Source organism: Acomys minous (assembly GCF_964271855.1).
Source record: "Acomys minous genome assembly, chromosome: 12".
NCBI lineage: Eukaryota > Metazoa > Chordata > Mammalia > Rodentia > Muridae > Acomys > Acomys minous.
The window spans coordinates 55,257,136-55,281,956 of record NC_140493.1 but is presented as its reverse complement, the minus strand read 5'-3'; the positions used below and the strand labels follow the sequence as shown (position 1 = coordinate 55,281,956).

The 24,821-nt window shown below is 38.6% G+C and overlaps 1 protein-coding gene across 1 annotated transcript in view; it reads right to left on the bottom strand.

Annotated features, from left to right (window-relative positions):
• The window catches only part of ANGPT1 (angiopoietin 1), a 244,515-nt gene that overhangs the window by 99,381 nt on the left and 120,313 nt on the right, over nt 1–24,821 (bottom strand). Inside the window, exon 2 of the mRNA XM_084747938.1 lies at nt 7,170–7,325. Within this exon, the coding sequence (XP_084604064.1) occupies nt 7,170–7,325 (156 nt within the window). The remainder of the gene's footprint in view (nt 1–7,169; nt 7,326–24,821) is intronic.

Here is a 24,821-nt window from a genome sequence, read left to right as displayed (position 1 = left end):
GGCTCAGAAAATCCTTCACACATAGTAACTTCCAATTAAAACAAAAAACCTAGGGGCTATGGAAAAGCAAATCAAAAAGCATGACAAATGAGCTACTCAGGTAATTCGAGACTATTAGAGGTTATCAAGCGATCTCTCCCTAGTTTCTTTAAAATGTTATTCATAAGCAGGGATGGAGGCAGAAAGTGAAAGACAGACCTAAGTTCAATGAGCCCATCAAACCTGGAAAGCAAATTACCTGCCAAATTACTGTAGAAATTAAGGATCCTTGGGAAAATATTGTTAATATAGACCATGTTATGATAATACGTATTGAATACTATATGAAAAGTGTGAGGTATTATATTTATGCCATCGAATATGCTTATATTAACCATATATGTTAGCAACTGTGATGCTTATAGTAATCTCATCATATGTGAATATTCATAGACTGAATGTTCATATGTTCTACTTATAGTCCAACAGTGTAGCGCTGGGCCATATTTAAAATATAATAACTGCATTTGGTTAAGAAATTGGCTACGTATGGTGCTTTATAACAGATATAAAATGTATAGGTTAGATTATCTTGTTCATTAGAGCTAACTACATGGGTTTTCTGATGTAGTCTCAGGTCTTCCTACAGGCTTAACTACCTAAGAACAAACAGCTTCTTTGCCTAAGAAAGGTTCCCCTCTTGATAAAGAACTGCTGCTACCAAATGTTTTCCTTCTAGTCAACACCAGGGCTTGAGTTTGTGGCAGCTGATGACTTCAGAGTTCTCCTTTCATGTACAAATTAAATTATAAAATAAATTAGGAAGGAGCCAAATTAATCATATTCTTCAGAGTACAGAAAAAAATGTATTGGTATGATCACTTCTTCAGTCACAGGGTTTTTTTTTTCAGTAGGTTAGCTTTTCTTTACAGTCATATTCAGGGCAAACACAGAGCCTTACGTTAAGATCGAAGTATACTATGAGTAGGGTATGTTAATTTAATTACTTAACTAGTACTTACTGAGAGTTTGATATAGGCACCATCTCCTGTTTCAAATCCTAATGATAGAGATTTAGAAAAGAAAAAGAATGAAAATCCTTGCTATCTAACTAACATGCGTTTGAAGAGTTAGATTTTTAGTCAACAGCCAGATAGTAACCATCTATGCTTGGTGAGCTGTCAGTCAGTGGATGTGAGATGTTTCCAAAAGGCTTGTGTGTTTGAACATTTGGTCTCCAGCTGGTGATGCTGTTTTGAGACATTATAGACCCTTTACGGGTTGGAGCCTCAATGAAAGAAATGGGTCCCTCGGGGGTAGGTTGCTATGGTTTGTGGCTTGTCCTGGTTGGAGCCTCAGAGCCTCTGATTTTTTTTTCATATTATTGGAGGATTTTAGATCTTTTTTTAAAATTTAATTTTATTTTTGCTTTGATTTGTACTTTTTAAAAAATATATTTTACTAATTTATTCATATTACATCTCAATTGTTATCCCATCTAGTCATAGGGGAGGGGAGTAGGGGGAAAGTGGGAGGGAGGGAGGAATGGGAGGATACAAGAGCCTCTGATTTCTAATCCAGTAAAATGTGAATGTTCCCACCTACACACACCCAATGTGGCCTTACCCATGTCATGAATTTTGTACTCTCAAACTGTGAGCCAAACTAAGTTCTTACTCCCTTAAATTGTTCCTGTTACATATTTTGTCACAGTAATGAGAAAACCCTAATGTACAGGCCATCCTCTCTTTCCTTTAACTCTGGTATAACCACTCTGCCATGACGAGAGTAAACTAGTCACAGGCAACATGTGCCTCGACAAATGTGGCTGTAATTAATACGGCTTTAGAAACAAACCGCAAGCCAACAAGCCAGAGTTTTCTGAGCCTTCATGTTTTCTCTCATGGGTGGTTCCTAGACTTAATATGTATGTGTGTGTGTGAAAAGAAGAAAAAAACTTCACTGAGGAGGAAACTCTATAAGCACATCTCTAAGCTGTTTCAGCAAGGGCACTTTATCATTAGGATCAAAAGGAGGAGCATTAGCATACAGTATGGTGTTACTGCCACAGTGGGCAGAGACCATGAAACCTGGCCAGCGTGGCTGAGTCACCACCCTCAGGACTCCTGCTCCTATTGCTTGTGCTCACTGTGGACAGATAATAATGTGACTGGGGTGGAGAAGCCAATTCATGCAACAGATACTAAGCAATTCTGATAATATTTTATAGATGTGAGGATGCATTTTTTTAATTCATCAAGAATTTGAGAAAAATTACCAAGATGTGATATAGACATTAGACTGAACCAAAAAAAAAAATCTTTAAAACAAAAACAAGAGCCATTCAATGTGTTTAGTATGAATGATGTATGCAGAGAAACAAAAATCTAATTTTATGAACATAATTTGGAAAAAGATTACACACAAGGGAAAATATTAGCTTATGTTAAAGAAGCAGGAAACAGTATATTAGTAATCAAAAGCAGGAATACAAAGTGAAAAATAGACCAGCCATAATGACATGACAATGATGACTTTGATGATGTGAAAAACAAGTTCAGATTTTTAAAAAATTTTAAGGGGGGGGGGCTGGAGAGATGGCTCAGAGGTTAAGAGCACTGACTGCTCTTCCAGAGGTCCTGAGTTCAATTCCCAGCAACCACATGGTGGCTTACAACCATCTATAATGAGATCTGGTGCCATCTTCTGGCATGCAGTTGGATATGCAGCCAGAACACTGTATACATTAAAAAATCAATAAATACTAAAACAAAATTAAAAGAAAGAAAGAAAGAAAGAAACAAACCACAAGCCAACAAGCCAGAGTTTTCTGAGCCTTCTTCCAGTGACTTATTCAGATTAATAACCAATGTATTTTCCTTATAAGACGCCCTGGCCTATTTATTTCACCATCAAGGTTAAAAATTTATTCAGCTATGTATGCCCTCATCAAATTAAAGAAATACGGTTCAATTTTTAGAGCTGATCTTTGATAGTGGACAAAAGAAAAATCCTTTTATCACCTAGAGAAATGTGTTCCTTCAATGGCAAAGTTGAAGGATCCAGAGGATCCTAGAAATCTACAAGAAGAAAATTATGATAGGCAGATTTGTGCCCAGGGGTCCTGCCCAAACTAAGGCACCAGCCAAGGACAATACAGGCCGTAAACTTCAAACCCCTACCCAGATCTAGTCAATGGACAGGACATTCTCCACAGTTGAGTGGAGAGTGGGGTCTGACTTTCACACGTACTCTGGTGCCTCATATTGAACCACGTCCCCTGGATGGGGAGGCCTGGAGGCACTCAGAGGAAGGATAAGTGACTTGATACCCTATGAGCATATACAGGGGGAGGAGGTCCCCCTCAGGCACAGTCATAGGGGAGGGGAGTAAGGGGAAAATGGGAGGGAGGGAGGAATGGGAGGATACAAGGGAGGGGATAATCATTGAGATGTAATATGAATAAATTAATAAAATTTTTAAAAAAGAAATGTGTTTCTTCAACAGACAACTTATGAACTACTTTACATTTCTAACTGTGCTATTTTGATCCAAACAACAGTTGTAGTGTTTAGTGATCTCAGCGAGGCAGAAGAGAAGTGGGATTAAATGTCAGGGAATTTATTAGAGCAAACGTCTATGAAGGGAAACTGGGAATAAATGGGAGGAGGCAGAGACAGCCTTCAGATTGAGGTGCCTGCTTTACCCCAGTGAAGAGGAGAGTTGGGGGAAAGGAGTGCTAGATGGAAGTCTTAGTCCCCGGGACAGCTGTAATTATATTCAACAGGCTATGGGAAAACGTTAGCTAAAGTCATGTGTCAGCAAACTTCGAAAGCTCCTGGGAACAACACTAAGTAGCCTGCCACAGTGAGTCATTGCTTAGAAATGGCTGTGGAGAATTGTGGTCTCTGTACCAATACCTGATGGGTTTGAGAGTACAGCAGCTGGGGCCACTGGTCAATTACACTTCCCACAGCAGTATACTGAGACGGTGTGTTTTAAATATGACAGAAAGTGAAAAAGAGACTTGATCTAGAGACTTTTCACCGCATTAACTCAAAGTCGCTGGACATAAAGACTGCTTTCGGTGCTAGCACAGTCTACAAGTCACCTCTTGGAACATCTTGCGTCACGAAAATACGCAAAGCAGATCTGTTCAAATGCAATTAAATTCCCCTTCTAATACTGTAGTGCTGGAACTTATTGGAGACTGAAGGAAACTTGAGATACTCGCCTAAAGAACTTCCCTAGAGTTGACACAGCTGGCAGCTGGCAGCGCACATGTAGCACTCAGTCTATATGTGATGAAGTCACTGGCACATAAGGTGGCATGGGTGGGCCTGCCATTCCCAGCAGCAGCAAAGCAGTAGCATCTTCATCACACCTAAGAGACTGCCAGCAGTGCTAAGAGTGCCACATCACTTTTCTTGCTCTGGATTAACTCTTGTTCTCTGCTTGCACCTGTTGGCACAGTCCTCAAGTCTTAGAGGAAAGACCGCCACGGCAGAGAGACCAGCACCGGGAGGTAGACAATGAGCTTGTAGCTCTTGACAGGAAACAATGTAGCTTTAAATTCTCACTTGAAGAGTCACTAAGGTTTTCATCTGAAACAACTTTCTATAACACTATAACAATTTTTATTTCAGCTTCCTCATATTTAAACAAGGAATGGAAATGCTACATTCTTTTTAGGATATGCTTGACAGTAATGATTAATAAAAGTGTGAGGATGCTTGATATTGAGGCAAGGAGATGATCAGAAGTAGAATTGAATTCAGTTTGTTGATCTGATAGTTTGCTCTACACCAAATATGCCTGAAAAAGGAAAATGAGAAGGAGATGATGATGCAACAGGAGAGAGGCATTGATAATTCCTCGTCCTAACTCCTTTGTGCAGAAGAGGAACTTGAAGGAGAAGGGAATACTGGCAGAGACTGATAAGAGTGGACAGTGGTCTGCTGAGCGATGGAGGAAGGAAAGGCTTTCTCTGGTTTCTCGTTATCACCCCACAGACAGCAGGGTTTCTAAATGTGGTGACCATGGAACCCTTTTTCTGATTATAATGTTCACTGAAGATAGGGATCCTTCACGCCCTGGAACAAAACCATGGTCCTCCTTTCTCCTATGAAAGTGCAAGTCTAGAAGGTCAACATAGGACCAGGAAGCAATAAGTTGCTTATCTTTATAAGATCATCATGTGAGAGCTAGGCCACGCAAATGGCTCAAAGCCCTTGCTCCATGGTCCTTAGATACTGAGCAGCATGAAGTCAGTTTTAAGGAAAATAAACCAAGAAAGTGTGAAGGCAAATTAGGTGAGTGTCAGAGAAAACTACGTGAACAAACCTGGACAAAGCAGGGAGCGCCACCAGCTTGTGAGTTCTTAGAAGTGAATCCCGTATAAAGACACCTAGGTCTAAATATTTGTTTTGTAAACTTGAACCTGTGGCAGGACTTAGATGCTCTTATTCAGTTATGCTGAAGCAGAAAATATCTCCATAGTTCAAATATACCCATGTAGATACACACTTGCTTAAGAAAGGCTTGGCGGGTAAACATCACTAACTGCAAAATGTTCAAAGGAAGATAAGAAGAATGCAAAGGCTTCCCTTTGTAAAGTAGATTAAGGCCTGTCTCAGCATTTCTTTGTCTAATTGCCTCTTGTTGATAATTCTGAAGGACTTGCAATACTTTCTTAGTTTGTCCATCCTAAAAACTGTTCTTGTTATATCTAGTAAGCTTTAATTGGCCTTTAAGATGAATTTTCACTGCCCCACACTGGGAGTTCTATTTTCCCTTTATTCATTGGCATTCCTTTGGACTATTGTTCAGAAAGTACATCTCTCCCAGCCTTTGGAATGCAGGATAAATTATTACTTTAAAAAACTTGCATAGCATCAATCTTTACAGAGAGAAGAGCAAAAAACAACCCCAGTGTTTCAGGGTTTGAATTTGTGAAAACGTTTGTAGCAGGTGGTAAGCATTAAGTTTTAAATAAAGTAACGGAAAAATACAGTCTCATTATGTGAAATATAGGAAATATTGTATAGATCAACGGGCTTGTTGTAGGTTATAATAAGTGAGTCAATGTATCTTATATTGTCTAGTTATGAGATAGATATAGCTCCCACTCCCTGAACTTTATATGTATCTGATGACGGTCAACAGGGGAAACACTTTCCAAAATCTATGTGATATATTCGTCCAATGCAATCATCATTTAATATCTGAGTTCATTAATTTATTATTAGTATCATTTATCAGTGGAAGACATATCAGGACTCCAGAGTTTGAGTCCTAAATTCTGTAACTGTGTTAATGAGAGAGATCAGTACAATTTTCTTACCTACAGGCTTTAAGTGGTTTTCATAAATGTGTTTTGTATCGAGACAAGCTGTATTTCATATAAAATGCTTTATCTATACAAAGCATCTTTGATCAACATACAATCTATAATACCACAACACAGACCAAATAAAGTAAATATAGTCCCACTGGCATAGTTGCACATGTACTTTTTTAGTCTTGATAGAAATCAGCCATTGGAAAACGGTTATCCCCTGACCCCAAGTGTTAGAATGCTATTACAATGCAATCTCAGTAGCATAGGTAACTGCAGTGAGACCATATTGCAGTGCTCTAATATATTGGCTGGTAGATTTATGATAGTGACAATTAAAGAGTATCCTTACATTTTATTGATTTCCACTCAAATATACAGGTATATCCCGACTCTTGCTTATTTCTGCTCAATGTAGATGAAGTTTTCCTTTCAAGTCGCTGAATTCACAAGGCCACTGCAGAGGCCACTATCACAAGACAGTTACCAGAAATAAAGCAAGATATGTCGAAATGCTCATCAAATGCACCAGTTAGATCCACATGACTATTTTGGTTGACACAAGTCATATCATAGTTGGTAGCTGCAGTGTTTATTTCAACTTAATGCTAATTAGGTTTTTTAGCTGCTCTTCTTGCAAAGACACACAAAGCTAAATATATTCATGCTCATTAAGGCAAAAAAAGCATGCATAGCTTGTCAAGCTCTCATTGTTGTTATTACCAATAAACAAAAAAATGTATGTTTCCCCAACCTCAAGCTGACATACGCTCTGTGTTTATGGAGTAAACTACAGAGTAATTTTAAAATAATATTCTGGTTGAGCCTGTGACTCTGACCCTGGGGAACGTACCTGGGTCTCAACATCTGTCAGCTTTCGGGTCTGCTCTGCAGTCTGAGATAAGAGACTGGTTCCTATCTCAAGCATGGTGGCCGTGTGGTTTTGAACCGCATTCTGTTGTATCTGGGCCATCTCCGACTTCATATTTTCCACAATGTAATTCTCAAGCTGTAGGAGATAAAGGACAAGGCATGTTAGATTATAAGCAAAGCCTTTCTGTTGGGGCATGCAGTATTTACAGTGACGGAACAAGACACAGCTGGCAGCCCAGCCATCTGGCCGAGCGCCTCTGTGTGTTGGGGAGTTGAGGAATGAAGGCAGAACACACACCAGTTCAGCTGCTAACAAACTGCTGATACACAGACACATACACATGATAATCACAAATCATAATGGAAATTTTCACTTGGATTCCACTCTCATCCTGTGGGCATGATTTCATTTAACCCTCATAGCAAAGATGTGAATGAGGCAGTTGGCTGTCTTTTTTCTTTTCTTTTCTTTTCTTTTTTTTTTTAAAGTAGCTGAGGGAACAGACTTTGAAGGAGCCAGTAAAACGCCCATGATTACCTAGCAAAAATGCAGTGCCTTAGCAAATAACTTAAAGGTAAATCTTCTTGCTTTGGTCTTTTGATTCTACTACCATGCTGACTCCTCACCTCGGGGCAAATGGGGGTGGGAACCCCCGTTTCTATTGCAGAATAAGTAAAAGCAGGTTGCACTGGGAGAAAGAGACAGGGAGTTGGAAGAGGGCAGGTACCTGTTAGAAAAAAAGCCTTCAAAAATACTAAACAGAAGCAGTGATGTATGACATTAGCTGCAGAGCCCAAGAGCCAGCTTTAACCATTCTCCATGCCCCTTTGAAAGCTCAAAAAGAAGGCATTGAAATTGCAGCTCATCAAACGCCATTTGCCCTTCTCGCCCTGGGTAAAATGTATTCCTTTATGATACCATCTCAGAGAACGCTATGAGCCTAAAGTAAGTGCTACCACAGGGGCCAAGAAGAATTATAAAGTAACCGACTATGGGATGGGGGTAGGGAACATGTTCGGCACCTGTGGGGAGGAAGCAGCATCCACATCGCTTGAAGAACGCAGAACAAGCCAGTATCTCCCTGTCAGTGAGCTCAGCCTTTCCCCAGGGCTGTGTAGTGGCCGCAATTTATTACTACATTTCTCATATGAGGAAACTGCATCCCAGAGACATCAGCTCCAAGGCCACATAGCACACAAACACTTGGTCTTGGACTTGGGCGCTGAAGTCCTTAACTCTCATACAAACACTTTTAACCACTTGGTAGCTCTGCCAAGTTGTGCTTAGCAAGATGAGCTTGAAATCATTAACAGCTATGTGATTTTTATTGATTCATTGAACTATAATACATCCATATTGTCAGTTTCATAGTATCATTATCATGCAGTAGAGTAGAAGTGTAAAAAAATCCCATCTGAAATATTGGCAATTTCCTTTCTAATCCCAGCCATTGCGTATTTCTACTTATAGAGCTTGACTCTGGCCCAGATGAACAAGAGTAAAATCGAACTTATATTATTGTTGGTGAATTATGAATTTATACTTTATCAATATAAGTCAATCCTCTTCATTACAGATGCAAAATGCATCATAAAATATCTGAAAGCTGTTTTAGCAAAATATATGGTCTCTGAGGCAAATCCTAGGCTTATTCTGATTAAATTTCCCCATTTCAACAACTTAAGAATGGTAGAGGACCATAATAGGCTAGGTTAAAGCAGTGAAAATCTCCCATTATGTATTACGTGTTCCTAACAATGCCCTTCACTGTCTTCTGGGAAATTATCTTTGCTTCTTTTCAGATTAAGTGTTTTGAGTACAGTTCATCTGTCATAGTTCCTAGGGCACGTTCATGTTTAAACCTGGAAAACTGTAGTATTCTGCTTTTAGTTTGTCATGCAAGTTGTTCAAAACTGGAAAACTATAGTACGCAACACCATTGAGCCTCAAAGTCACAATTCTTTACAAGAGAACCTCCTTTGCCTCAGAGATCCTTAAATTAACAACATACATTCAGGGTACTGAAAAGGCTCAATTTTGCCACCAGGAAAGCAAAGCCAGCCTAGGAATAAAATCCATCTAGGGGGAAAAAAGAAAATCAGACACCTGATAGATAACTGAGATGCGGGGGAGCCAGAGGATGCAGATAGAAGACATGTTGCTAGCCCCTGGACCCAGTCATGGTTTTAATCAGGTTGACCTCTGCACATTCACTTGTAAGTTGTATGACCCAATAATTACCTTGAGCAGACAAGGTATATTTTGTCCTTCAATCACATTGATTTATGTCTTAGCTTCATCAACAGATTATTGGGCTACCACATTTGACAGATGTGTAGCAGGAGAAGCCTCTGTCAGCCAAGCATTATTAGTATGATCCTTTGCTGTCCAGGAAATTTGGGGCTTTTATGGAAATTCTATAAAATGGCATGTGGGTTTCTCTTGTGAGAACAACAGCCATTACAGCTAACATTGATCATCTGCAAGCACTGAACTACAGGTTAAAATCTTAACAGTGCTAAAGTCAGAAGTTTCCCAAGCTACGCTGCTTTTGGGGTGGAACTGTGGAGACTTGGTAACTCACTTATGATCAAGCAAAAACTCAATCATTAGAATTCCACATCCTTTTGCACTTTTTATATTTTGGCTTAGCATTCTTAACCACTAGTCTCTCCAGCCAGAATTCTATTGCATGTGACTCCAGATCCCTGATCTTTTTTTTTTCTGATTTTTTTTAAAAATAGTTTTTATTAATTTATTCATATTACATCTCAGTTGTTATCCCATCCCTTGTATCCTCCCATTCTTCCCTCCCTCCCACTTTCCCCTTACTCCCCTCCACTATGACCGTGACTGAGAGGGACCTCCTCACCCTGTATATGCTCATAGGATATCAAGTCTCTTCTTGGTAGCCTGCTATCCTTCCTCTGAGTGCCACCAGGCCTTCCTTTCCAGGGGATCCCTGATTTTTTATCAAAACTACAGGAGAAGATTTTCAGGATACTTCCTTGTGTAATTTTGATTGAGATAAACAAGTGCTTCTTTAAACATCATCCATAGAAGAAACTGTATGAAAACAGTTGGCTATTAAAGGAGGAACCAGATCCAGAATGGAAATTACTTGTCTCACTGATACATTGTGTTAATTCACCTTATTGATAAATAGGAAAGGGACATTCTCAACTTAAAAATATCATTTACATATTATTTCAATGATATATTGCTCACAAAATGGGAGCAGAAAAGAATTACTAGAGCAGGCAACCAAACTCCTTGTCAGGTTTTATCATTTTAAGAGCGTCAAAGAATAATTTTACTTCCTCTGCAAGTTTTCTTCCACTTCTGAGAGAGAATTCAGTAATCAGTGGGTTCCACTACATTATCTGCTTGATAATTATAAAACATCATGTTTTATACAATTGTCTCGCAGCGAATGGTCCCAAGCGTTTGGGTTGTTGTGGACATGCCAACCCCAGGCATCGTGCAGAAGGCCACGCTGAGGCTACATCAAGGTTCAGCTACTCTGTGATCCTACTGACAGGTCAGATGTTGGCCACTCTTCACAACTGAGTTTCTCCATTCAATGCACAACTTTAGGTCATCAAACCAAAATGACTGTCTCACGTCAGCATCTGTCACAAGCACAGAGAGCCCCCAGGCCAATTCATCTGTCTCTGCTGTTGAAACAAAGTAGGTCCTCTACCCATACAGAAATCCTCATTTAAGCTGCCACTGTGATGCATATGACTCTGGTTCATTATTCTTTAATCAAATGGGGCTGCTGTGTCCAGTACTAACTACCTTCTGGTGCAGAAAATAACAGCGCCCTTAAGTAGCAGGAACCAGATGCCACTGATTTAAAGGCTGACAGGGAGGCCGAAGTCAAATCTACAACGAGTGATGAATATGAAGCCTGCTTTCATCTTATCTCTCACCAGGCTCCTAGATAGAGGAACGTGAAATCCATCTTGATGCTCCTGATCAGCCATGTTCAGGAAGGATTTGTAACAAATTTGATTGTCTTCTTATATTCCCTCTGGGCTCTAAAACTATCTATTTACAGGACAAATAATGACTACATCAAGGCTTAATATTTTAAAAACATCCGAGGGGGTGAGTTTCAGCTGAAATGTCGCTGGCCACAAGAGTCATGTGGAGACATTAGGACGATAAAGTTCTTTGGCTTATTAGCACTGTCAGTGTCTGACTCCATCATAAAGAATGGCCCAACAGACTAGAAAAGGGATGAAGGATCTGGAATAATTAATGAAATGAAAAAAGCAATCCTATTTTTAAAGTAAAGAAATAGTATTAGCTATAAAGTGATTTAGTATTTATAATGGACTTTCAATGCAAACTCTGTGCCTTGACCTTTCTACCAACCCTACAAAGGGAAAGCCAGTTCCTTTTACTAGTTGGGGAGTGAGAGGCCTTAGATGACTTGGTAGAAATCCAAGTAAGCAAATCCCTTCTGATGGTCCTCTGTTCTCAGAATTGGGCTCACTGCTCTCTTGCTAAATGGGTTGACTGAATGATTAATCTCACTGGTAGTTCATGGAGATTCATTTGTTTGTGAGTTATTTGGGAAAAAAATAGTGTTGGAGGGTGATTGTTTTCACTCAGGTTTCCTATAGAGGCAGACAATTTAATTTGAGGTGTTGTTGAGAGAGGCCCCAGCAACGGGTATCTGGAAAGCTTAATTTGTCAGCTATATTGATATAATGAACATATCATGTTTGTTCTGCCCATTGTGTTACTCACAAACTATGTAAACCGAAGGAAGAAAAGGAAACAGCATACAAGCGTCTACTGAAGTTAACTATGCACCAAGATTTATCAGCATGTAACTCATTCAACCCTCACAAGTAGCCTAAGTTGTGTTGTTTTCTCATTTCACTCACAATGACTAAGGAAAGTACAGTGAATTACTTAGGGTCACACAATATGTTGATGGCTGCGCAAGCCCATTGCCTTGAAAGAGTGGCCAGAATGGCCCGCAGATTTTCTTCTATGTGAGGAAAATCACCCGTTAAAACTCAACATACTGCTACCACTGTCATGGACAAATTATTTAGCACATGGTATTCATGCAAGGGATATGTGAAGAGGAAGGCATAGAAATGCTGAGGTGAATCTTGTTCAAGACAAGTAATTTTTAGTTTAAATAGTGCTCACCGATTGATGACTATTAGATTCTAAGAAATACTGGTGTTGGCAAAAAAGCAAATATCCAGTCAGCTATAAGACAGTAGTATTTTAAAAGACAAAGCACTTTTCAAAAAGTCAAGGTTATCAGTCATTTGTAGATTATTCATAAATTACTTGTTTGTTCCCAGTGGGTGGTGGAGAATAAGAGGTGGGTTGATTTTCATTGTGCCAGCCTTGAGCAAGATTCTTTACTAGGCTCAAAAATTTTTGAAATTCATGGTCATGAGACAGAACGTCTTGGTAAGATCATGATGTGCCTTGTATTTGTAATATGTTCTTTTGAATGTCTAGCTCTGAAGTGGCTCTTCAAGTGACTTGCAAAAGGAGAATAATTCCTCCATGTAATTCTCAGGAAAGCAATATTTTAAATCCTATAAAAATCTGACAAAGGCATGTTAGCTTAAAATGTGTTCTAGATTAGGTGGACCTTCATTGAAACAGGGTGCATATGGTATTACTTACCCAGTTATGGCCAAATAACCATGAAAAAATAGATGAGTAAATATGGAAAAACAATACCAAGGTAAAGCAATTCAAACACTGTCTTAAATGTTGATGGTTTTATCTCACCATCATTTCATAAATCAAAGGCAAAATTGAAAATTCAACTCTATCTAGGTTTATGCTCTTATAAAAAGAAATGTCTAGGGGAAACTATATTATTTGCAGGAACTTCTATTGTTATATGTCTGAATTTATGACTTAATTTTTACTAAGTTTAGGATAATTATCTTCCTAGACCACAGACATATTTAGCTAACATCCAAAGCAGGTTCTCTCCTCTGTGTTGCTCGATTGTCTTGAGTCTTGACGTCAACTGTATTAGTATTTGAGGCTCTTAGGATAAGAGACCTCACTTTATAGGCACAGCGAGAGAAGGTCAGAGAATTTATAAAAAAACAAAGTGGCAGAGATGTTTAATGTCAGATACCAGTTTGCAGACAATGATTAAGTGGGAAAATCAGAAGGTTGGACCAATATCTGCTTCCCCCGTGTTATTGGCCAACCTCACATGCTATATTAAACTCTGCATCCTTGGTGTACTTTACATGTGCTGGTTGCTGGCTTGAAACCCACATTTCAGAATGTCAATGCTCATGCTCTGGACTCGACCATTGTTTCCTAGCAAAAGGCCTTCCAGATTCCGTTCAGTCATGGAGCCCTGAGAACCTAGTAAGTGATTCTGCCTATGCATCACTCTATGAACAGCAGAACAGGAACTCAACTCCATAATCCTCCAGCTATTAGATTTCATGTGAGGTCAGTGTAGTTTAAGCATAGTGTGATAGTGTGTGCTGTGAAGCAATCATGTGTGTGACCCCACAAAGACAACAACCAGCCCACTAGTACACGAATGTGTATAAGCATGCTGCTGGAGCTTACCTCTGCGCATCTAAACTTTTTTCCTCTAAACATAGCTGTATCTGCCTAAAGGGAACACATTCCTGGTTAGTGATGTTTAAAATGTGAGTGGCTCTTTGTTATATTGCTCACAAAGAGGTAGCAACCCTGTGCTGGAACATGAGCAAAAGACTTCAAGGCAACAACCATAAAATCCTGAACCTTAGACCACTCAGACATCCTGATAGTGGGACCATAAAATCCTGCTGAGGAGATGCTGATGCAAGGACCTTTTTTTCTTTCTTTCTTTTTATTATTTACTTCTTTTAAACATAGACATTTAGGTTATCACACATATATAAAATATACTACATAGAGCAAGAAAAACCACAGAACAAACAGGAATTATGTTCATGTTACTTGTATTTAGCAACCTTGAAGAAAATACCTTTCCTATCTCAATAAGTCTAAAATTATGAATGTAACTCAATATCTATCATATCTCATCTCTATCAACTTGAAACATCTATCTATACCTAAAAACATCTTAACCCCTAAACAACTAAGCTTAATTGTGAAACTAAACTATTTGGTTGTCAAGCCCAGAGACTTGGGAAGGAATAAAATTAATTACCCGAGTAAACAGGAAGTGCAGATTAGATGCAAGGACTTTTTGATAATAGATATATGAAGATTTTTGCGGCCATTGTCAGAAAGTCACTCTCCTTTGTATAAACGAAAGTGATATGGCCTGAGCCCCAGCATATTTTACTGGCCTAAAACTTCTTTTACATCCAGCTTCTCACACCACGAATATCATAGTTAAGAAAGCAGTGTCTGCTTAATTTTTCCCTTTACATATTTTCAAGGGAAGATGATACATAAGAAACCTGTTAAGCCAAAAAGGAGTCCTATGTCTGGAGTTTATTCCAGGTCCACTCATCCGTTTCCTCCACAATCATGAGCAAGTTATTCAAACTAGTTTGGTGTAAGATCTTCATCTACTAAATAACAGATGGACCTAGAGTATTTTAAATGTTTCCTGGGCTTCTTCTATAACTTTGTTTAAAACTCCTGTTGGGAAGTAAGGGTCTGCACAATTTCTATCTGCTTAATTTATTACAGAAGATAGGCGCAGGGATGCATCCACTAATATTCAAAAAAAAATGTGTCCTACCATATCTTGATGTGCAGTAAAGAAGCCACAGTACCAGAAACACAATAGGAAAGCCCTGCATCAACCTTTCGGAGCAGGGACATCTGTTTTAAGATTAAAAAGTAAGAACATCTGAATCTTTTAATCCCCAGGCACCATTCTGTCCAAAAGACATTCATTGTCCTTTTCCTCCAGAATGTGTCTTTCCTTCTGTGTTCTTTTTTTTTTTTTCCCTCTCAATGAAATTTACTACTACACCTATCCATCCTTCAAGCCACAGGGAATCCTCTTGTCAATTCTGCATTTTCTCCAATCAATCTCTTGAAGGTAGCCTGGATCTGTGCTCCCATTTGCTCACTCCCTACATTATCCCTTTATCCTCACAGCCTCCAGCGAAGGTCAGGCGCATCATTTTTCTTCTACATCTGTTAATGACTACATAACTGCTCTCTTGACTCCAGATTTGCTTTCCTCAATCCATCATCCACAGTGTAACTACAGAGGTCTATCTAAACACAAACTTGGCCTTTTCATCCCATGCTTAAACTCTTTCAGTGGTGTCTACCATCTGCCACTCAAATCTCATGTCTTTAAGCAGTATAGACTTTTAAATTTGATCTCTTTAATTAATTAAATTTTTATGTGTAGTGTATGCTCTATGTATACCTCTATGACTGTATATAGAAGCCAAAGAGAGATCTATCAGCACTGATCTTTACTTTGTTCCCAGGAGGCAGGGTCTTTCATTGAGTTTGGATCTCAGCAGCAGCTAGCAGGCTCCAAGCATCCTTCTGTGTCTGCTCCCTACAACGTTAGAGTTGCAGATATATGTGCAGCTGCATGTGAAATCTTATATGGGTGCTAAGGATGCAAACCAAGGTCTTCCTACTTGTACAGGAAGCGTTTTTACCCACTAAGTTGCCTCCTTAACACCACAATAGAAGGTTAAAGATGCTATGGAACCTGTTTTGCTCTTCTTACCTCAATCCTACGCTATGACACACCAGATCTCCAGGCTATTTATTGTTCCCCAAATATTAGTATGTTTGGCTCTACAAAATGTTTTTGTGAAAGATCTTGACTAAAATGCTTGCTCAGCTATATTTTCTGTTCTCTTGAGCTAGATGCTGATGTTTAAACCAAATTTAAGCTTCCTCCTCTAAGAACATTTTTGGGCATACCAAAGACAAATAAATTATAAAAATGTCCAAACAAAGCAATATGAGACAACATTTCCACAAAAATACTAGTGGATGAATATTTTTGTTAACCGGGCCTGGAGAGATGGCTCAGTAGTTAAGAACACTGTCTGCTCTTCCAGAGGTCCTGAGTGCAATTCCCAGCAACCACATGGTGGCTCACAAACATCTGTAATGTAATCTGACGCCCTCTTCTGGCATGTAAGTGTACATGCAGATAGAATACTCATAAAAATAAATAAATATTAAAAAATATTTTTGTTAACTGTCCACTTCTGGGAATAGAACCTTTCCTTAAGTGTGATTTTATATACCCAGTAAGACTCCATTGGGAGAAAAATGACATTTCCTTTGCAAGTGGTTGTCAGTTAGAGATAGCTTCTTGGTTAGGGATAGAGAATGTGTCCACTTCCCCTCTCAGCCCTGGGACCATGTCTTATTGAACATTAGTCTGTTCATGCTGTCACAGTCTTTTTGAGTTCATATGCGCATCATTCCTGTTGGTGTCTTCCGTCACATTGGCTCCTACAGTCACTTCACCCCTTCTTCCCCAGAGTTCCCTGAGCCCTGAGGGAATGGGTTTGATGAAAGAATCTGATGAGGACTCAGTGTTCCAAATGTCTCATTCCGTGACAGACATTTAACTTTCATATTTCTTTTTTATTTAAATATATGCCTAGGAAATATGAGGAATGGTAAACAAGAGAGGTCACCAAGAGCTTCTGATTATACATTGGGAGTTTTGCTGGCTAAACCATGCTGACTTTCCTAACCACCTCCTAGAATTTCCTTCTCTGGAAATTAAGTGATAAATCAGGAAGAAACCAGGGCATGTCACTGAGGCCACACAGAGAGGACAAGCACTTGATGTTGTGTTTTCAATATGATTCATGTACAAGGTTCAAAGAGGTATTTTTCATATTTCCAAGTATGCTAAGCATAAATGCATCCACAGACATACATACATTTATCATTTGCATATGTTTTCTCATAATCTCAACCTATTTGTATCTGTCTCTATATTCCTGTTTCTTATGTTCATTGCTTTGTAGTGTTGTTGTTAAAAATCTAATGGAAATAATAAATGTATTACTTTCCTTCAAAATATTTGGTATAAATTTACAAAAATTTGACTCCATGTTTGATGGTGCATACGTTTCCTTTTTTGGTCTTGTTTTGGTTTTGTTTGGTTAAGGAGAGGCAGGGTCCGGGAGGAGCTGTGAAGGAGAGATGAATATGATCAAAGTAGATTATATGAAATTCTCAAAAAACCAAAAACATTAAAAACACACGTGAATTACTGAAACATTACATAGTAACTCATGAACGTGTACAATTGGATATAACCATTAAATATTTAAATAGTAAAACTTCTAAAAAATCTTTTGTTAGTATAGATTATGTTTGTTAATCTTTAGAGGCAGGCCCAGTATGCTGCCTAAAAACCTAGAAATCTCAATCCTAAATTCTGACTTTATAATTAGATTAAAAGAAAGTGGAAGAACCACAAAATAACATAGTATGTACTGTTTTTCTAACAGTGAAGCGTACTACACAAAATGCAGTCTGTTTTACTTTGAAAAAGGAAAGCATCTACCTTTGAACAGCAGACCACCCATGCAGACAATAGGGATAGACAGGTCAAATAGACTCTCTGCAGAAGAATTGCTATTTCTGCAAAACAAGTTCTACATTTAAAAAGAACATTTTTCTTCCTAGGACATGTAACAGAAATGAAAACAATGGTTGAGGATGGTAATTTTTAGAGGAAATTATATTAAATGAAATATTTCACAGTATAATGTAAAATTTAACACTCGGTAGGTGATAACTTATTCTATATCAGAATTGTGTAAGCCTTCATTAAGGGATTTGTAGATTTTTTCAGAAATATCACTTGTGAATAGAAAGTTGCCATCATTTATCTGGTATTTCATATGAAATTTAAATGGTATTAGTTCTTAAAACCAGACTTCGTTCCAGTACAATTTCTTTGTTCAACCTGCTGACTTTTGAGTAATTTCCTTCCTATTCTGGCTACTTCTTTTGTTAAAATAAACCTCTCCATTTGTCACCTTTGTCTTTCAATATATAGTTCCAATATGATGCTTCAAAGTATTCTTTCTTCAGCTCACACAGGCAATGCTTCAAATGTGTGTGTGTGTGTGTGTGTGTGTGTGTGTGTGTGTGTGTGTGTGTTCTCGTACAATGTGGGACTACTTAAGTGGACTTGCAATAAGCCTGCACAATCATAAAACTATCAATGACATTATATAAGAAACATTCAAGGCACAGTGTGTGAGGTCCAGCTATTTCTTCTTCAGTCATATTTTTGGGTAGTTCTTATTTAAATTGCCCTTGGAAAACAGGAAGAAAATGGTCATTTAAAGAATAAATATAGGATAATGATCTCTGACATCTTATGAATAGAATAAAAAAAATGTTTTACTCACTTTGATCAAAGGACTACAGACTGGACATCATTTATTCATCCACATAGACAGTCTGCTTCTTTGATGATGTTTGTTTTCTTGTGTACTATTGGATACGAGCTCAAGTTGATATTGTGATGAAGTGTGTGTGTGTGTGTGTGTGTGTGTGTGTACATTCATGTATACAAATATAGCCAGATGAATACTTTTGGTGTTGCTCGAATGTGTACATGTCTAGGGCTGATCACTATGGATTAGATAACCTAGCAGGTGCTCTTCCCTGAAGAAGGTTGGTTATTACTCTCTTGGCAACTACTAAATGCTCGTAGCCTTTCATCTAGAAGAAAGGCCTCATGATAGTCCCTATCTAAGTTGCATGGTCAGCTGATGTTATGGTTTTGCAGGTCTGGCTTAGGTGTTCTTACTGCTGAGATGTCATGGGAGCAGATCTCCCGTCGCATACAGAAGACATCATGTAACAGCAGCTGCCCTGATCCCCTAGATATTACAGTCTTCCTCACGCCTTCTTCTTTGTTCCCTGAGCCTTGGGGACAGTGGTAGGGATATAGATGTAACCCTCTAGGCTTGGCATCTCATCGTCAGTTGTCTATATTTTGACCAAATGTGGAATTCTGTAATGGCCCCCTGCTGCTTATAAAAAAGCTTCTTTGATGAGCAGTGAGAGCTACAATTCTCTTTATGTGTAAGGATACATATTTAGGACATACTTAGAAATTATACTAGCTTAGGAAAGTGACAGAAGTGTATTCTCCTCTTAACCAGGCATGGTAGTTGGCTAGGTCAATAGTTTCAGACATGAATTCCCTCCTATTAAGCTAATTAGAAAGCTGTTGCTTGTCTCAAGATATAGATGCCATGAGTGTACCCTTTGAAATACCTTTTGTGCTGGTTTGTGGCCATTACAGAGGAGAAGGATTCATTGCTTTTCTCCCTTGGCAACTTGCATATATCTTTCCAGCACTGTGGGCTTGTCTAAAGCTCATCTAGCTTTATTCCTTTGATTCCTATGTCTGAGCTATGTGGTGACTTCAGAAACAGGGCCTCGCCTTCAAGTTCTAGGAAGAAACCAAAGGCAATGGCAATAGATTATATTATGTTGGGAGGCTCCCTGAGTCCCCTAGTAAACGACTCAGAGGAAAATTATCTGGTACCGGGACTTGGTCTACAGCTCTTAGAGAGAGCGTTATCACCCCATGTGGCTTGACTTCATTCAAAATATGTGTATATGTTTTTAAGTAAGCATAAAATTATATGTTTCCTTCTGGGTTTTTCAAAAATTCTTAGTGTTATGTGGTCCCCTCCCTTCTCCAGTCTGCTCATTGGCTTCTTTCCCTAGACATGTTTTTAAAATCATAGAATTCCCACAATACATTATGTGGAGCTACAAAATATTTAACAAATGTTTCATTTTGACATATCTGCTTTGTACATTTTATCTTCTAATAGGAAATAAAATGTTACATGGATGACCAGATTGTCTTCTGCCCCTCAGCCAGAAATAATCTTTATTTTAACATCCAAGTTGGCTTTTTACTACAAAATTACATGCTCCAAATAATACACCATGGTGCCTGACATTTCTTTTTGAGACAAAGTTTCTCTGTTTAGTCTTGGCTATCATGGAACACAGTTTGTAGACCAGGATGGTTTTGAACTCACAGAGATCCATCTACCTGTTCTTCCAAGTCCTGGGATTAAATGCACACTCCACCATGTCTATGTATTTTTAATATTTATAAAAGTATTATTATTTGCATGCCTGATTGCAAGGTTTCTTCAACTGCTTTATTTTTAATCAACACTATGCTTCTCAGATATAGCAAGCATATTAGTTATATAGCTTTATAATGAGTTAAGTGACTAATTTAGGTAAAAAATATTCTAACTATTAATGAAATACAGTTGGAGCCTGACCCCTCTGGAGAGAAGCACAAAGGCCTTTGGGTTCATGGTATGCTGAGCTCTATCTCAGATACAAGAAGGAACAAATTATTCCTGAGACTCTCACAAAGCCCCCAGGATTTCTTTTCCAGGCACTGAAGGAAAGTTGCATGATGAATCTTCCCCTATTTAAAAACTGTATCTCAAGAATCTGAATGAATATTTTTATTTTTGGCAAATAGCTATTTCCCAGAGAGAGCAATTAAGGGTTGAGAATGAAAAAGAAACAAGTTACCAGAACTAAAAATTGATTCTATAGTTCTTCTCAAACATAAATTACTACATTAAGGGTTTAAAATAACCACAACCACTACTATAAACACAGCCTTCTCAACATCGTATGTTTCTATTGAGAATGAGCCTAGATTTTAAGGTACAAAGTGACTAAAAACTACTAGCTTTTCATGGTTCAAAGAAAACCCATTTCTGCTTAACATAATGAGCAGTATACAATGTGATATATTTAGCATGTTCTAAATTATGGTCAGCATATTTAAGAGCACATTTGTACGCATTGGAAAAAGAAAAGTTGTGAATGGTGCCTGCCTCTAGCTAGTGCAGGACTAGGTGGCTTATATCTTCTGTCACAAACGGTTTGGTATTTTCCATTTTCCTTTGAAAAGCAAGAATTTAATTTTACAGTCAGAGTTTTTAAAAAAAATGGGAGAGAGAATAAATTGTGGTCAGAGTGCATTCATGGCTAGCAGTGGTCACCACCTGTTACCTTTGAGTAGATTCTGGAATGAGAGAGAAATGTGGATTACATTGCTGTCACCCATGGGCCGGTGTCACCTCTGGCCCAGCGAGTTCTTCTCTATTGCTGTCCTCCAATTCTTATCATGCTGATTCCCTGGCTTCACAGGGTAGAACACACACACACACACACACACACACACACACACACACACACACACACACACACGAAAGCCAAACAGCAGAAACCACTAAGATGATCTCCACTGAGAGTGGTTTTCATGGGTCAGGCAACAATTAAGTTCTTTAGATATTGCCTTCATTTTTTAAGCTTATTATGTTATTTTATGTGTATTGCTCTTTCCCTGCATACATGTCTGTCCATCATATGTGTGTTTGGTGCTCACAGATGTCAAAAGAGAGTGCCCGATGCCCTGGTACTGGATTTATAGACAGTTATGAAATTCTGTTGGACTGTTCGGGGTTTAATCTGAGTTTTCTGGAGGAGTAGCCAGTGTCTGGAACTTCTGAGCTACCTCTTTAGCCCCTAGATATCTTTTTAAATTCTCCTTCCCGGCCATACTGTGGGAGAGGTGTAGCTATTATCACACCTATTAGGAAATAGCAGATGCAAAGTGTCATGAGCAGATCGTAGAACTCATGTGTTATCATCAGAGTTCCAACTCAAGTCTCTGTAGAATCTATTCCGTTCACACCTATCTCGGCTCCCATCTTCTTAGTTGGTGAAGTGTGTGTGTGTGTGTGTGTGTGTGTGTGTGTGTGTGTGTGTGTGTATGTGTGTGTGTGTGTGTGTGTGGTTGTATGTATGTAACAGTCTTTCTATGTTGCCAAAATCCTAAAGGCAAGCATTAAAGAATCCCTATAATTGGTAACCAGCTTCTTACAGAAAAAAACTAAATGTCATTATATTTGTTCGATTTTCCCACCAACAATGAAAATTCCTCTTCACCACTATCCTACTGACATAGTAATGAGATCAAGATATAATGAAACATTTGAGGCCTTTGAAACACAGCATAAATATGTATTGCAACTTTTATGTCAAGATGACTTATTCTTTCCTCACTAGCATAGTGCTATGCTATTTTAGCTACATTAATTATCCTTGCTGAAAAGCACCAGTGCTTTCTCTCATCCACTCATCCAGAATAGAGATACCATCAGTAGTATACACATGGATTAATAGATGCTTGCTCCCCCTTTACACACCATCACTCTCCAAATAATCATGAACGTCAAATAAACACTTCTCTAACAGTCATATAGGCACTTACATGATCAAAAATGTATTCTTAGAGGAAAAAATCTCTAGTCATTTGATTTTAAATGTTCACCAACACAATCAAACCAATAATCTTAAAAATGGTTCTTCTTTTAATAAAGCATTTGCTTAGTTAAGGCACACTGGACTTCTGAAATGAAGCTGTTGAAATAAAGGAATGTTATTTCAAATCTTCTGAATTGCCAATGGGTATTTATTGAAAGCTAAATACATATAGTCATAAAATCTTGAATTAGTACATATGCATGACACCCACTATTCCCAGTTACAAATTTGTCACATTTACGAGGGAGCTGAAGAGATGGCTCAGGGATTAAAAGCACTGACTGGTCTTATAGAGGACCTGGGCTCAATTCCCATGACCCACATGGTAGCTCATAGCCATCTATAACTCCAGTTCCAGTGGAAACAACACTATCTTCTGACCTACAAGGGTACCAAGCACACACAGACACATATGCAGGCAGATGCTCATACACTGAAGGAAAATTAAAAGAAATCAAATTTGTTAAAGTTTTTCACATCAAAAGCAAGAATTGTTAAAATCTCCCAAGTCTCTTCCATGGTGTGGGAAAAGGTCTTGCTGATGTCCCTCAAGCAGGTAGGATCTTGCAGCTAGGAGGGCCACCGTGAGCCTGGTATGGAGCGCTCCCAGAATGCTTCACCAGGGAACCTAAGAGACGTGCTTGCTATTACTTATCCTCCCTGTGAACTTGATGATCTTTCACTCCTTTGAGATAAATATTTCTCCTCAGGAGATCATAAGGCTGATTATATGTGACCTCAGATTATACATGCTCAGAAGTGTGTTGCCATGATCAAGTGAATTAAGGTGTATCAAATTATTTGTCTGGTTGCAAGGTGCTTGAAAAATGTCAGGTATTTCTACTTTCACTTGAGTAGCAAAGGAGAAGCGGTTTGAAAATACAGCAAGAGTGTGAACTCCTAGTGTTACCATGGGGAGTTGTCAAGAGAAGGCAATGGCAGCTCATGTCAACCATTATTTCAGTTTTTGTCAAGTCCATATCTACCTCCAAGTGAGACGCAGTCTATGATGATAGCTGTGGCAGAGAAAGAACTCTGCAAGGTCGGTGTTAAGAGTGTTTTCAACAGCTCGTTATTTGTTTGTTTAGATTTTCTGATGAATTCTTAAACAGACTGATAAGTGAATGAGTTCACAGCATTACTAATCATTGATGGTAACTATCAACAAGAAGTTATGACAACTCAAACATGACATTAAAACTATTTTTAAAAAGGCGGGGGGGGGGGGGGACGATGCTGGCCTTTGTGGTTTCCAACCAGAAAGTTGAATGACAGTGAAAAGCGAAAATCCGTGCTGTCCTTTAAGAGAAGCAAGGCCTCTGTGTAGACAGATTGACATACAGAGTTTTTTAAGCCTCTGGGCATCCTGTGGAGCCTTGGCTGATATGTAAAACATTTCAAATGAGGGGACACACGAAGATGCAACTCTTGTGACTCTCTATTACTGTATCTGCTGCCACTGAAGAGTGGAGCAAGCCGTAATGAGCCTTGTCTGTACGTGGTTGTGCCAGTGGGGTTGCACACTGAATGGCTTAACTCCATGAGCATTGCAACTTCATCTTAAAACCCGGTTCCAAACAGAAAATGAATCTTCAATAAAGAACGATTAAGATGTTCCAACTTCTGAAAAAATGCACTCACTGGAACCGAGTAGGCTGGCTCACCCAACAAGAAAGCACACTTATAATGAAGATTCAGTTATAGGCCACTTTTTAGAACAGTGAGTGGTGACACTTGTGGCTACTCAATATAAGGGTTGTGAATATGCAGAAATCAAATATTAAATTAACCTTGTACACAGTGATTCACAGAGGTGTTTCTGGAAGTACTCCCTTGGGAAGCATTGAACTTCCTTTGAACACACCACATGCACATTTTACATCATGTATGCTCAAACACCACCACAGCACCAATGAAAGTCACCCGAAACACCTTGATTACTGCACAATAGGGATTGCACTGTTTTATATTATATGTATAAAGTTAATTATTTAATCACAGAAAATAGACTTCTAATGTTTTCCTACCTTCACAACTCAGCATACTAATGTACCTTTGAATTATATTATGCTTGAAGGTTTGGTGGTTAAAATATTTGTGTTTCTGCCTTAAGTTTTCTCTTACAAAAATGTTAAACGAATTCAGGCCTGGGATTAGGACAGAATTCCCAATGATTTCTGAAATGGCCCTCAACATAATTCTGGTATTTGGTTCTAAACATTTTTGTGGAGCAGCCTTCCCATTGGCTGAGAATACAAAATATAAATACAAAGACAAAATCAAAATACCACT